The 15,391-nt window shown below is 39.0% G+C and overlaps 1 protein-coding gene across 2 annotated transcripts in view; it reads right to left on the bottom strand.

Moving 5' to 3' along the window:
• The window catches only part of tcf12 (transcription factor 12), a 226,883-nt gene that overhangs the window by 133,635 nt on the left and 77,857 nt on the right, over window positions 1-15,391 (bottom strand). For both annotated transcript variants that reach the window (XM_049471013.1, XM_049471014.1), the window contains exon 5: window positions 14,407-14,509. In XM_049471013.1, the coding sequence (XP_049326970.1) occupies window positions 14,407-14,509 (103 nt within the window). The remainder of the gene's footprint in view (window positions 1-14,406; window positions 14,510-15,391) is intronic.

Below are 15,391 nucleotides of genomic sequence, written 5' to 3' on the forward strand. Positions count from 1 at the left end.
GCTGGGGTTAGAGGTGGCAGACCAGGCTCTGGAACTGTATGGGGGGAGGGGCCGGACAAGGTACCTCTTCCCCAATAGGTGCACAGAAACATGCTTACCAGAGACCAGCTTACCCTGATCAACTAACCAGCATAACCAGTAAGAGCTAGGCCTGCCACTATAACACATTTTCTTTATGATATATATTCCCAGAAATAATCAGGATAGATGATATTATCATTACATTAAAAGCATTTTCTTCCACTGATATGATGATAATATACTAGCATCATAAAAACACATTTACAATTTTTAAAGAGCAGTGGACCTTAAGTGAATTATTAAACATATTCTGAGCACTGGAATTGGAATATATTCATTCAAATATGATTATGTATTCTAAATATTGAACATAAATAGATAAAAGACAAAAACATAACAGACTCTGCTCTTTATTATGTAAACACTTTACTGAGGTCAGCTTCAGTTTCAGCTGCTTGTGGATTTAAATCCTCTAAATCAGGTTTGTCCAAACTTTTTTTGTTGGGGGCCAGAAGGAGAAATATATTTGAAGTCACGGGCCACAGACTCTATAATAAAACAAATAATGAAATATACCACTTTAAATAATACATTTTCCTGATTACTTTTATTTACACACCATTTTACTTGACTTACTACCTTTATCTTTTACAGTGTTGTGTAAACTAAGATTTTTCAAATTGATGTTTAATTTCATGATGTCTCTTAATATTAAACTCCTTAATTACGGCAACTTTTAGACTCTTTGGCCCGTTTTTCTGCGCTACAACCATTAGAACCATCAGCACTAACTATTGAGAGGGTTCACATATCAAAAACACTGAAATGTGAATAAGCCTCCTTCTGATTGGTTGCTATACACAGTAACTTATTTTCATGTCATGAGCAAGCAGGCTACAATAAACATCCAGTACTTCATTTTAACCCAGTTTCTGCTCATCTTTCCACTGAAAAAAGAACCAAAGTTTGGATATTACCTCAGAACGGATGGAAGGGAAAGTTTAGCTGGTTCTGGCCCATGGTGGAAACTAGCTCCCCTGAGTATCATGACCACGGTCGAGAGGCAGGACTCAGAATAAAGGTAACATCCGTTCCATTAAAATTAAATTTCAGAAACAAGCTGAGATGTTTACAATAAAGTAAAAAAAGTTTCCACTATTCAATTTAATCCTGTCCAGTACTCCCAGGATGAGTTAGAATGTTGAAATGAGATGAGTCCTAAGATCACCCACTGTATGTATATAGTTTTGATATTGTGGGCACTATTTTTTTATTTTCTTCTTGTTCTTTCTGTTGTTTGAGGTTGGGAAGGGGTGTACAAAAAAAAGTTTTAAGTATGGGGCTTACAGAAATGTATGACCACTGCCTGTTTTTGATGTGTGTGTCTGCGTACCTACACACACAAAGATTTAAATGTCCCATAATGATATGTATCGATTCTGTATGACAATAAAAACATAATAAAAAAAAAAGAAATGAAATGAGTTAAAGAACTCATAAAGAAGAGATGCCAACATATCCTGACCTCACTAATATTCTTGTGGCTGAAAGAAATTAGATCCTCACCGCAGTGTATATAGTGTAAATATTAAAATGTATGTTGTATATATTGTGTTCTTTCTGCATACTTAGTGGGATCATGCACCTACCATTTTTTTAATGTACCTGTACACCTGTGTTTATGCTGTGATTTAATATGATACTACTGAACACCATAATCTCGTAGAAATATAGTCTTCTTCATACAGTAGAGACAGTTACTCCAATAAAAGCAGGATTTGCATTGCATATACACTGCTTCGAACGTCTTTTTTTTATACACTGCACTGAGGACGCATATCAGTCAAACACCTGCTCTCTGATTGGATAGACGCATCACGTTTGACAGATTTATTTGCATAAAGTTAATGCTGAAAGTTCAACTTTTCATCACATTGTTTCCTCCAGACTCGACGCATTGGATCCATGATGCACCGAATGACTGTGAATGGGATGCGCTGCTGTGCTCAGTGTAAATGCAGCGTAAATACCTCTTTTTAATGAACTCGATGTTGGATGAAACTATGAATGAGCAGGTGTCCCATTACTTTTGTCCCAGGTGTGTCACGTTCCCGCAGGTGTGAAAGACACTCTCTCAGGATGAGTTACACTTTCAGCTAATAGATTTCACCCGCAGCGGCTCGGAGGACTGAGTCCCCGAACGCCGGTGCAGAGCGGCCTTCTGAGATCAGCGCTGATTACAGAGCTAAAGCACGGTCCGTACGGTACGCCAGAGCTGCTGCACATAATTACTGCCTCAATGAGTCAATCTAACACAGAGCAAGGGGGAGTCAGCTCAGCCTGGAGATGAGTGTGTGTGTGTGTGTGTGTGTGTGTGTGTGTGTGTGTGTGTGTGTGTGTGTGTGTGTGCACGATGACGCTCCTAATAATAAGCAGATTATATTAATATAACACAGTGGCTTGTGTGGCAGGCCACAAAAACGTGAGCGTTTCCACAGGGCCAGTCAGCAGAGTTAAAAATACAGCAGCCAGGCACATGGCCCAAAACGATGGACACACACACACACACACAGAAAAAGAAAGTACAAATGCATGTCAGCAAAATACAAACACTAACACACACACATAATTGTAGATAACTAAATTATGTTGACTAATCTAAAGCAGCTGAAGTCTTTCATGACGGACACACTCAGCTGCAGAAGAACAGAACTGCAGAAAAGAAAGAGTTTCTCTTTTTTTAAAGGGAAGTGCAGAAACGTCCTTGTAATATCCTTTTCTCCTTTTCTCTTTCCGCCGTTTTCTCTCTGTTCTTTGATGCGGAGTGATCAGTGTGACTGGGCACGTAAATCCCGGGCCGGGAAATGAAGCCGTAACTCCGGAGTTCTTTCAGAGCGAGAGCCTCAGGAATATCTCTCCTTCTCCTTATCATTACAGTCACAGCGCAACCTTGTATCTCCACAGGGTCAACTTTACAGGTGAAGGGAGTAACCTTCATAACTTTACACTGAAGTCCTTAAAATAACAGTTCAAATTCATTTTTCTCTCATTTTTCTCTATTCTTTACAAAAAAAGAATTATATTTATTGTGATAGGATTTTCACATAGTTACAGCTTTAAAACTTTTATACTGACATTATTTATTTGTGCATTTCTATTGGTAACAATGATCAGTTTCTATTTTATTTGTTCAACTGTGTTCAACCTGTCAGATGTCAATATCTTATATTACTATTATTGCTTGCTCTGAATGAGCTTGTCAGGAGAGTAGCTATTCATAGTTTTATACATGTTAATAGCTTTAGCCCTATCCGGATGGGATTAGTTTCTCAGGGGGACGTCTGTGAAAAATATTTCACAAATATTATTTTTAATACGAGATTAAGTCAACTTTTGCAAACCTCGATACTGCCGTTCTGACTGGAAGTACGTGGTCAGCTATTTACTATATCTGACTCAAACTCAACCAAACTCAACGCTGTTGAGCGTGTGAATTTGCCTCACGAGGAAGCAGACTCATCACCAGTACATCACTCTGGCAAACAGCTCTATCAGCAGCTCTACAGACAACTGCTCTATCTTTAAATGGTGAATATGATCTGATCTCTGACTATGAATCCAGGATCCTTCTTGAACTCTGAGTTTCTGAGGAGTTGGTATATCGACTTTATTTAAAAAAAATGTTTAAAAGCTGTTATATATTAAACACTGTTTTTAAATATAGTTGACATACCAGCTAAATCACGTAGAAAAAAAATTTTAACGCAATAATTCATAATTTTTATATTTATTGTATATTTATTGTGCCTGGCCTACCTACAGTTTTATGCATTTCCTGTGAGTGTTTTCCTGTCCGCTCCACTAAAGTTACATGGTGCAGTTAGCAGTGTGTCAAGCTCAGAGTGGCAGTGATAGTGGCGCTGCTCTCAGTATCAGCATCTCTGTGATTTAGTAGCTGTTGTTTGAAGGTAAAATGCTACACAGTGCTGCTTTAAGTTGAAGCTTCAGACTTCTGGGTAATTTCTGACTCCACTGTGAGTTGTGTAAGCGTTGGTATCTCGCAGGAGGAAAACGAGTTCCTCTCTGAACGTACAGCCCGTGACCTTCTTTCGTGTCAGGCAGGCCAGCTAAGCACATTATTCCCCTCCCGTGAACCCACAGGCTTCTCTTTGTGAGCTCAGGCAGCAGAACCGGCCCCCGGCTCGGCTAGATTAAGAGCAGGAATAAAGTTTTATAAAATGTGTGCTCTTTATTTTGTGCGTTCAATCTAAAACGCTTGTATTGCTCCGAGTCTTAAAGCGCCGGGCCCAGCGTCCGGGCCAACTGTTACGGCCCGAGTTTAGAATGTCAACAAAAGACTAAACCAATTTGTCTTTTGTGATGGTAATCTGTTTGACCAGTAAATACTGGCTCCGCTGAAGAGGCAGGATTTTCGATCTGCATGCAGATTCTCCTTTAATCTAAAGCTGGATTAAGCCTTATTAAATATTGCTTAAAACATCTCCTCAAACACAGTCATCATTATGCAACACCTACCGACCTCACAGGACAAACACGCACACACACACACACACACGCACGCACTGTATATCCAAATGTTTATGGACACCCTTTCTAATGAATCCACCAAAAAAGAAATCAGTTTAATTTGCGTTAAGAGGAACTGTGGTGCTTTTCAGAAAATCTGACCATATTTCCACCAGTTTTAGTGAAACCGTCAAAACGTCACATCATACATAATCAACAGGGGGCGTTTCACAGAGGTGGTGAACAGAAGTGGTCAGTATTCTTCAATTTCAACAAATGAAAATTTCTGGTTCAGGAACTTACTTTTGTTGGTGGATGCGCGGTAAACCAGTTCAAAATTAGGTTTGTGAACCAGAACAGTGCCGGTTGCTGTGTGCACATATAGTCACTGTCCAATGAAAAACACTTATCTCCGTTTTTGTAGATTTTATTTTACTACATAATTTGAACAGTCAAACTGTCCCTTACACTGTGCCAAAATGTCTTGATAAACAGACCAATAGAAATCCTTTAAAATGACCTGAAATAAACTCTTTTTTACATTGACTTCCATTGAAAGTTTACATGGTTTTTTTCTCTCTCCTGTAAAGTTGCTGTTTTGGAGATAAGTGTTTTTCATTGGACAGGGACGATATGCTGTAGTCACACTGCAGGATAAGCAATGTCCCGTAAGATAAATTACACAACACTACAACATGCTGGATACAAAAAGAAAAGAACAACACTGTTCTCATTGATCATGACATACTGGATCTATGTGAAACCGGATTATATCCACACAGTATCATCTACTATACTCCAGGGCTTTATTACTGGTCAAAATGACTGAGTTTTTTAATATAACAATATAAATTACAAAACACTGCTACTTCAAGCAGCACCCATTGCTGCCACAGATGTGCAACTGCACACACACAGCTTGTCTCATCCCTGCAGAGAAGTATCCCCAATACAATAGGACTATTTGGAGCAGCCAAAGAAATAATAGAGAGTATATCAATATTTTTGCGATATGGATTATTTTTTAATCATGATACTTTTATATCACGATATACAGTATTGTGTACTGTACTATTATGTCTAATGCCAGCCATGTGTTTGTTGGGGGTATAAATCCACCCAGTATTGAGCTGAGAATCTGTGGAACTGTGTTCTCGAGAATGATGGTGTTCTAGTGCTGGGTGTTATACTGCTTCATCTGAACCACTATACATTTTTACATACCACTACCATTATACCACTAGAGGTGCTACTGAGCACTGAAGAAGCACACTAGCAAAGCTCGCTAGCTAACACTAGCCAGTTAGCATAACAAGCTAACACATTGGAGTCACTGCAGCTCAGCTCTGTGGAGTCAAACACTCTGCCCTGCCTGGAGAAACATGAGAACAGAACTCCTGGAACTTATTCTACTGCTGCTCCTTGCAATATAAGTACTTATAGCCCTTTGACATATATTAATACTGTAGCTTGAAGAATAATATTAATGCACACTGAACTTAATGTATTTGTTAACTGGAGAACCAAGGGAATTGTGATAAACTGATAAACAGCTTATTTTAAAGCCTTATTTTTTAATTATATATGCACTCCTAACAGTACAGTAAGTGTTAAACCTATATTAAAGCCCAGTTATGCTAAAAAAAAAAAAAAATACACAAACAATCAAAAATATAATACAGTGAGATACTGTGAAACCATCGGAATCTTAAAAAATACTGTAATTAACATTTTTGTTCAGTCCACACAGCACTATAGTGCTCTATCCCATACATTTGATATTATAACACTATTATAGCTGAATGTAATCAAATCCTCACAGCAATCTTTAAAAGCTAGTAGAAAGATTTCTCTGTACTGAAGAGACTGCAGTTACTCCAACAAAATATATTTTAGAAAAAAAAAATGAGCAGGTGTCCTATTACTTTTTCTCCATATACATATAGTGTATATCACTGGTACATGCTAATCACACACACTGCAAAAATCTATTGGCAAAACTTGACAAAATATATTAATTATATTGAGCAAAATATATAAATGTGGTAATTTTTGTTTCTTAGTAAGATTTTCTAAAATAAGCTCAAAATCTCTAATCCTGACACAAGAATCAGGATTACTCCACTGGTGATGATTTGTGATTATTGTAGTAAAAATTACTTAAAATAAGATGAGAAATGTGAAGAAGTGAGACTGATTACTGATTAATTAATAAGCAAAATAATGTCACAAATAAAATGCTTAAAGATTTATTACACAGAAAGTAGATCATTTGACTTGCTATGATTTAGTTGTTTGCAGTGCGTGAACAGACCCTCCCCCAAATTTAAGACCCTTGATTAAACTCAACAAACACAACAAACACACACACACACACACAGAACACACACACACTGTAGCATGCGAGCACATGAACACGCCCTTCTCGTACGTGTGTTAGAGCGTCAGTTAGAAGTGATGATGAAGGGAGACGTGATGAAGGTGGGTCAGCAGCGCTACACTCCTTCATTTCCTCACGCTGGGTTAATCTCTGGGGCTGTGGTGTGAGGAGACGGCGCTGGTGCGGGGACACGTGCGGAGGCGTGGGCTGCGGGCCGAGGAGGACGCTGGGTAAGAGGATTGGTGAGAGCCGGGCGCACGTGAGACCCAGACTGACTGACCTCTGACCCCTCAGACCTGCCATGACACCAGCAGTGTGCAACAGACAACAACATGAGTCTAGAGTGAACAGCATCCCTACACAACACACACACACACACACCATCATACACACACACGCCATCATACACACACACACCATCATACACACACACATACACACACACGCCATCATACACACGCACACACACACACTCATAAACACACACACCATCATACACACACAATCACACACACACACATACACAAACATACACAACAACACAAGCCTAGAATGAAGAGCACCCCTACACAACACACACACAATCAAAAACACACTATCATGCACACACAATCACACACACTCACACACACTCATACACACACACAATCATACACACACACAATCATACACAACACAAACACACAATCATACACAACAACATGAGCTTGGAGTGAACAGCATCACTACACAACACACACACACACACACACACATTCATACACACACACAGTCATACACCCACTCATATACACACACACACCATCATACACACACACACACACACACTCATAAACACACACACCATCATACACACACACAATCATACAGAACAACACATGCTTAGAGTGAGCAGCATCCCTACACAACACACACACACACACACATAATCATACACACACATACACACACACACACACACACACACACACTCATAATCACATACAGACACCACAGCAACACATTCATCACACAGTGAGTGCTCTCCTCCAAGCATGTTGAGCTTCACTGTTTCAGCCATTTTCACACTTTTACACCCCAATAAATGAGTCCTCACCCAGAGCCCATTCTGGGCGTGTTTGGGGAGGGAGGGGCTCTGTATTGGTGGTTTGTGGTGATTATTAAAGTCCTCTTATATCAAAGCCCAGACTACTGATTTCAGAAGAACCAGTGATTGGTGCTTTGGACCACGCCCAGTTCTGTGTGAATACCACCCTGTGTTGAATTCTGAGTGATTTAAAGATAACATTATAAGACCGAACTAATGAATGATGGTGTCTTTAATAAAACACATGCAGTTGGTCACTGTTTTGAACTCACACTTATTCCTGATGAATGTTCTGTGGTTGTTTGGACTAATGAATCAAAGCATAAGAACTTTTTTAAATTCTAGTTTAAAACAAGGCCAGGTTAATCTTAACTACAGCAAGGCATTCACCAGCATGATTTTTCTACATTAAGAAACACATTAAAGGCTCCTATAAAGCAAACAAATCTTAATGCTACAACCTGAGACCTCCTAGCAACCATCTGGGACACTACAGCTCACCACAACGGCCCTGTGCAGCAACACAATCAAGATAAGATATCTGTCCTATAGCGTTCAGCCCCAACACACACAAACACACACATATATAAACCCCCCCAGCACATCTTTTATTGCCCCATGGAGAGAGAACGTGTCAAACAATTAGATGCTGAATTTATTACAGTGTACGTGACTCTGTTTAATTTCAATAGCAGGAGGGCGTCCGAAACTGGAACATCCTTCTGTTTTTAAACATCAGGCTTGATAAAACGTGTCCTGTTTTAGCTGCACGCAAGCCGCATTAAAATACATTAAAATACACTTGAACTGAAGCTGACCTTTTAAATGAATCTCCATTATTCAAGACACACAGCGAACTGTGGTGGTTACCCTAATTAAAATGTTATGTCAAATAAACAGCCATTACCAGCCATCTGCCTCGCACTAAAAACTCTACCAGCTTCATTATCATACACAATGGGTGACCTTGACTAACCCCAAGCTGCTTTCAACATGCCATACTTCACGGTGGGTAAAAGATGGAACCGGGTCAAACTTACAACCTCTCTGAGCCTGTAAAAGTATACACACATTAAAACAATAAAAACACATAGAGAAATAAAAATAACACACTGTTTAGAAGCGGGATAACTGCGGCCTCCTGGCTTTCCCTCCGCTCCAACCAGGCTTCAGACCACAGTATATTAAAGTTAGTTATATAGAACTAAAGCTGACTTCCCGACCTCCTGGATCATTACTTTTATTTATGTTAGGCTTAACTGAAGCTTAAAGAGGCTGGAAAAAAGTGAACACACCACTAATAACTAAACACTGCTACACTATCAAAGCCTCTGTTTATACCTGGTATTAACAGCTGTGTTCTGAATGATGAATTGATGACAAATTAATGCCAAAATGCATAGCCGTCTACACCTGGATTTTTGAATACCGTACTTTTCACACTAAAAAGCGCACCAGATTATAAGGTGCACTATCAATGAAAGCCTATTTTTTTTGTTTATAAGGCGCATTATGTGACACTAGTAAGGAACAGAGGTGCCGCCATTTGGTTTCCTTCTAATTCAACAGGTCTCACTGCTGGGTGGTCGGAAAGAGTTTGGTGAAAATAAATGAAGTAAAGCTAAAGCTAAGTAAACAAAACTGTAATTCTTAAAAAACCATTTTCTTTTAAAGTCAAACGAGCACTGCATGTAAATCTACACAGATTTGTCTCTTAAAAACTGTTTATTTGGGTGAGTAAAGTGCTTCCATTTATTTACAGTAAGCTTAGATTTTCAGATTTCCACTAAGGCTGGGTGCAGCAGCATTAGCATTAGCGGCTAACCACACATGCTAGCGGGATGTAAATGCTACCCAACAATGCTATACTTTCTAGGTAAAGCATTTAGTGCTATGACCAGGACTGTACAAATTCCCTATGATATGGTTAAATTATCTTTAACACTATCAGACTTAACATAACACAGACTTTAATTTTCAAGCTTTACTTACGTATATGTTTTTTAATGTTTAATGATCTTTAATGATCTGCACAAAGCATTTATTCAGCATAAAACAAAGGTTTTATAGCTATTTAAGGTGCCATGCCAAGGTTCATGCCTGTTTCAGGGCCATTTATTTTATTAAAGACTGTGATATATTGGGTCTTATTGGGTTAAGAATCATGTTTAGAATGCAGATGTAAAAGTGTAAAGAACTGTTGAACATTTTAGACAACGTATTTAAGCAGACGCTACAGTTCTTCACTCTCATAACTACAGTACTGTCATATTTAGCATCAATTTTTCAGGCCCTACAATGGAGTCCTATGGTACACCACAAGCTTCTGAATAGTTTCTGCATCAAGTTAATGGGTTAAAGATCTGCATTATGGGTTAAAGATCTTGCTGTAAAGACTCTATACCAACTGAAAGGGTTTATACTCTTCTCAATTACAGGTATGGTTCTTTCTAGAACCCGAAAACGGTTCTATTTTGATGCAGTGTTATTTTGGAGAGAGTGTAATCCTCCCAGCAGGCCGGTGATTTTTAACTATATTACACTCCTCAGTCTGGGTGGGGTTCTTTCATTAGTAAGTAATAAGGGCTGAGAGTTGTTTTAATGAGGTTGCTCAAAAAATGCATAATTCCATGTAAATCCCAGACACAATTGCTGAAATTCAATTTGATAAGACTCCGGCTCGTTGTCCAATCCTGCCTAGATAAGCGCCAGCAATTCAGTCCTGCTATCAGATCGTCTAATTCCCCGACACATCATTGTTCCTCAACATTTCCATATTTTGCTACTTACAGGCGTAATTAGCATTACATCCGCAGGACTGGGGAAGCAAACAATCCCCCTCCCCATTAAACACACACACACACACACACACTTCACAAACACACACATACGCTTCACGAACACACACACTCAGGGATCAATTGGCAGAAAGATAACATTTTGTTTCGGTGGTCTCCTCATCCGTAAACTCGCCACCTTGCATGGCAACCGGTCTCCAGGGCGAAGTTACAAAGCACCAGCGCTCAGCAGCCCATAAAGCTGTCATGTGGGAACACATCTCAACCGAGCAGGACAGAACCAGCGCCGGCGCCGGACCCTCCTCCACCGGTACCATCCGTCACCAGAGCTCTAGATACACGCCCTGCACCTCATACACACCAATCAATCAACTCCTGTACACAATACCTGCTAACCAGCACCGCATGTAATTACTATCTATCTCTCTCTCTTTCTGTCTCTCTCTCTTTCTGTATATCTCTCTGTCTGTCTCTCTCTGTCTGTCTCTCTCTGTCTGTATCTCTCTCTGTCTGTCTCTCTCTGTCTTTCTCTCTCTGTCTTTCTCTCTTTCCATCTGTGTCTCTCTCTTAGTCTGTCTCTCTGTCTGTATATCTCTCTGTCTGTATATCTCTCTGTCTTTCTCTCTCTCAGTCTGTGTCTCTATCTTAGTCCGTCTTTCTCTGTGTCTCTCTGTCTGTCTGTCTGTGTCTCTCTTATTGTCTGTTCCTCTCCCCGTCTGTGTCTCTCTCTCTTAGTCTGTCTCTCTCTGTGTCTCTCTGTCTGTCTGTCTGTCTGTGTCTCTCTTATTGTCTGTTCCTCTCCCGTCTGTATGTCTCTCTTAGTCTGTCTCTCTCCGTCTGTGTCTCTCTGATTGTCTGTTCCTCTCCCCGTCTGTGTCTCTCTCTTAGTCTGTCTCACTCTGTGTCTCTCTGTCTGTCTCTCTCTCTGTCTTTCTCAGGCTGTCTCTCTTTGTCTGTCTCTCTCTCTCACCCTTTCTCTCAGGCTCTCTCTCTCTCTATTTTAATTCAAAGAAGCTTTATTGGCATGAAAGTAAAATTAAACATTTGATCAGTTATCATCAATGCATACATAACTCTCTCTCTCTCTGTCTCTCTCTCTCTCTCTCTCTCTGTCTCTCTCTCTCTCAGCATTATTGCAGTGTAAACTATAAGGTGTGGAGTGTAACAGGTTATGTAATCACAGTGAGTTTAATCACAGTGTGGTCTCTCAGCAGCAGCAGGTCCAGCAGCTCCAGCTCTTAATCACAGAGTCAGCACTCAGTACAGCCCTGCTACTCTCAATCAGACACACAATCATCACACATATATTTGGAGCAAAAAAGAGGAACTCGTTCACACTTTCACACACACACACACACACACACACACACACACACACACACACACACACATACACACACACACACACACACACACCTTCGCATTATAACATACAGAAAGAAATCTCATGACCTGAGATGGTTTGTGAGAAATGATCTCTGGCACATCTGCTTGTTTCGCTTGTTACCCCCCCCCCCCCACATACACTACACCCCCCACCCCTTTCCCCCCTCTCCTTCTCTGGTGGAAGTAGCCGCTGGCTTTTCTGGTGATCGCTAGAAGACAGTCTTTTGTGATGGAAAACTGTACTGATGGTGTGACTTCCACCCTGAGGGGGGAGGGGGTCAACTTCTGAGAACAGCCACCACAACAAAGAGGAAAGGAGGGGGAATGGGTAAGAGGAGAGAGAGAGAGAGAGAGAGAGAGAGAGAGAGAGAGAGAGAGAGAGAGAGAGAGAGAGACACTTAAACAGTATTTATTTTATCTATAGTAGGGGTGGTCGATATGGCCATAAAATAATATCATGATATTTAATGGTATTTTCACAATAACAATACTATTGGTGATATGACAAAACACTGAATTAAAAAATATATTTATTTCAAGTATACACTAATGCAACAAAATAAATATTCATTTTTATTATTGCACATTAAAAAAATACAAGAATTTTATCAGATTTGTAACAGAAGTCAATGATCCAGAATGCCATGATATTAATAATAATGCACTTCAAATATCTCCATATATCCAGGGTTAAAGTAAAATTATTGATACTGTACGGATATAATCTGTCTCTAGTAGATATATAATGGGAAATGAGAACAGTGTGATTTTTTCTTTTGCTGAAAACAGCTAAAAAGTGGCACCCTGATGTGATAATTGATGGGATGATATGGCACGATAATTCGGAGTATAATATCGTTTACAATATATAAAAAATGTTGGTGATATTATTGCCTATGATATAATATACTGTATATTCTTCTGTAAAAATCTGAGTCTTTATTTTAATTATTGATATTTTATTATTGCTGCTTTTATTTTATTATAATTTTACTGTTGTTGTTATATACAGAGAGAGAGAGAGAGAGAGAGATAGAGAGGAAATGTTACTGTGTATTGTGTACAGTACAATCTGACACATCTCTAATCTGAAGGCAAACAACCTCCATAAATAGCGTGTTGTTTTTGTACTTTTATAAAATATTTCATATTAATTATGTGTACGATTTTACAAGGGATTCAAAAATATTAAATGGAAGGAGAAGACCAGACCCACAGAACTTTTATAATGAGTTGATTTTTGACAAAACAACAAAAAGTTAGGCGTTGTGTGATGCTCTTCGCTATCTTACACCTCATCAACAGTCTATTTTCACACTTTGTGCCCGTGCTGTAGTAGTTTAGTAATAAATCTACATAAAGATGGGTGTGGTGGTCTGGAACTGAGGTGTATTCAGGTACATTTCTGGTGTTTTTCTATTATGGTGACGGAAAAAACAGGAGCTCCACTGACTGAAATTAATCTAGACAACAGTCAATCATCAGAGTCCATTCCTATAGGTGCACCCAGCACACTGCATACACACACACACACACACACACACACACGGACGCGCTGCAGAGCACAAACCAGACTTTTAACTCAACAATAAACAAAATAAAGAATAAAATCATCTTCACAGCTGTTAAGATACAGACATGCCAAAGTCAGAGCACACCTGCCCCTTAAAGTGAATGAAGAAAGAAACACTGACTTTTTTTACAGGTTATGCACAAAAAACACCCATGATTAACAATACAAAAGACACACAGACACGCATTAAATCTAGCTGCGCAAAACGTGATTGACGTTTCGCCTATAGATTGCTAAAATAGGGCCCTAAAACTTTTAAATGAAGATTTATTCAGCCCTGTTTAATTTATAAATATATATATATATATATATATATATATATATATATATATAACTATTTTTTTTCTCATTTCCTAGATCAATTTTGAAAGCTTAACTGAAGGTGAAAAGAACAAATGATCTGATTTGACACAGATTTGATTGTATTAAACCTCAATTAATACAAACCATACAGCAAACCAATCCACATTTCCATGACGGAAGTTTCTCACTGTTTTCTCACTGTGTTTTGAAGCTCTTGTTCTTCATCCTCTGCATGTAACGGTGAGAGACCTTCTCCACCAACATCTACAGAGCAGGATCTCTCCCTCCTGTCCTCCAGATATAAAGAGTGAGGAGCACCTTGGATACTCACCCATTATGCCGGAGCTCATGAAAGGTGTCGGGGACAATCCTTCATGGGACACTAATCGACTGTCACTCAAGTGATCACCATAATGAGGGCTGTCTGCAAAACCCTGGGGGAAAGAGATCACAGCATTAAGCACATTATTAGCCAGCTCTGCTAATTGAGTGCTATGACACTCCTCTAATTACTGAAGCAGAAACGGGGAGCACAATTGGTCAACTGTCCCCTCAAACGATCAATTTTTCCCTCAACTCCTGCTGTTTAGACTTTAATAACATCATTCAGAAATAAGAGAGAAGAAAACAGAGCCCTGGAGAGAAGACCGCGCTCACACCACAGGGCTGTGCAGTCCTAAAACCACAGAGAGAATTTAAATATCAGGCTTTATTACAGAATAGATTTATAATAGAAATACTGGAGAGTCTGATTGGAGATAATCTCACCTCAATGATATATATATATATATGTGTGTGTATATACAGATCTGGAAGAAAAATAAAAGACTACTTTAAAATGATGAGTTTTTTCTGATTTTACCAAATTGAAATATAATCAAGAGGATGATCACAAGCCATCAACCCAAACTGAACTGCTTGAATTTTTGCACCAGGAGTAAAGCAGCATAAAGTTATCCAAAAGCAGTGTGTAAGACTGGTGGAGGAGAACATGATGCCAAGATGCATGAAAACTGTGATTAAAAACCAGGGTTATTCCACCAAATATTGATTTCTGAACTCTTAAAACTTTATGAATATGAACTTGTTTTCTTTGCATTATTTGAGGTCTGAAAGTTCTGCATCTTTTTTGTTATTTCAGCTGTTTCTCATTTTCTGCAAATAAATGCTCTAAATGAAAATAGTTTAATATGGAAATTGGGAGAAATGTCAGTAGTTTAAAGAGTAAAACAATTTTATGTCATTCTTACTGAAACATAACGTTATAAATAGTAAAATTAGTGAAACTGAATATTTTGTTAAGTGGTCTCTTAATC

This window comes from Astyanax mexicanus, chromosome 23 (assembly GCF_023375975.1).
Source record: "Astyanax mexicanus isolate ESR-SI-001 chromosome 23, AstMex3_surface, whole genome shotgun sequence".
NCBI lineage: Eukaryota > Metazoa > Chordata > Actinopteri > Characiformes > Acestrorhamphidae > Astyanax > Astyanax mexicanus.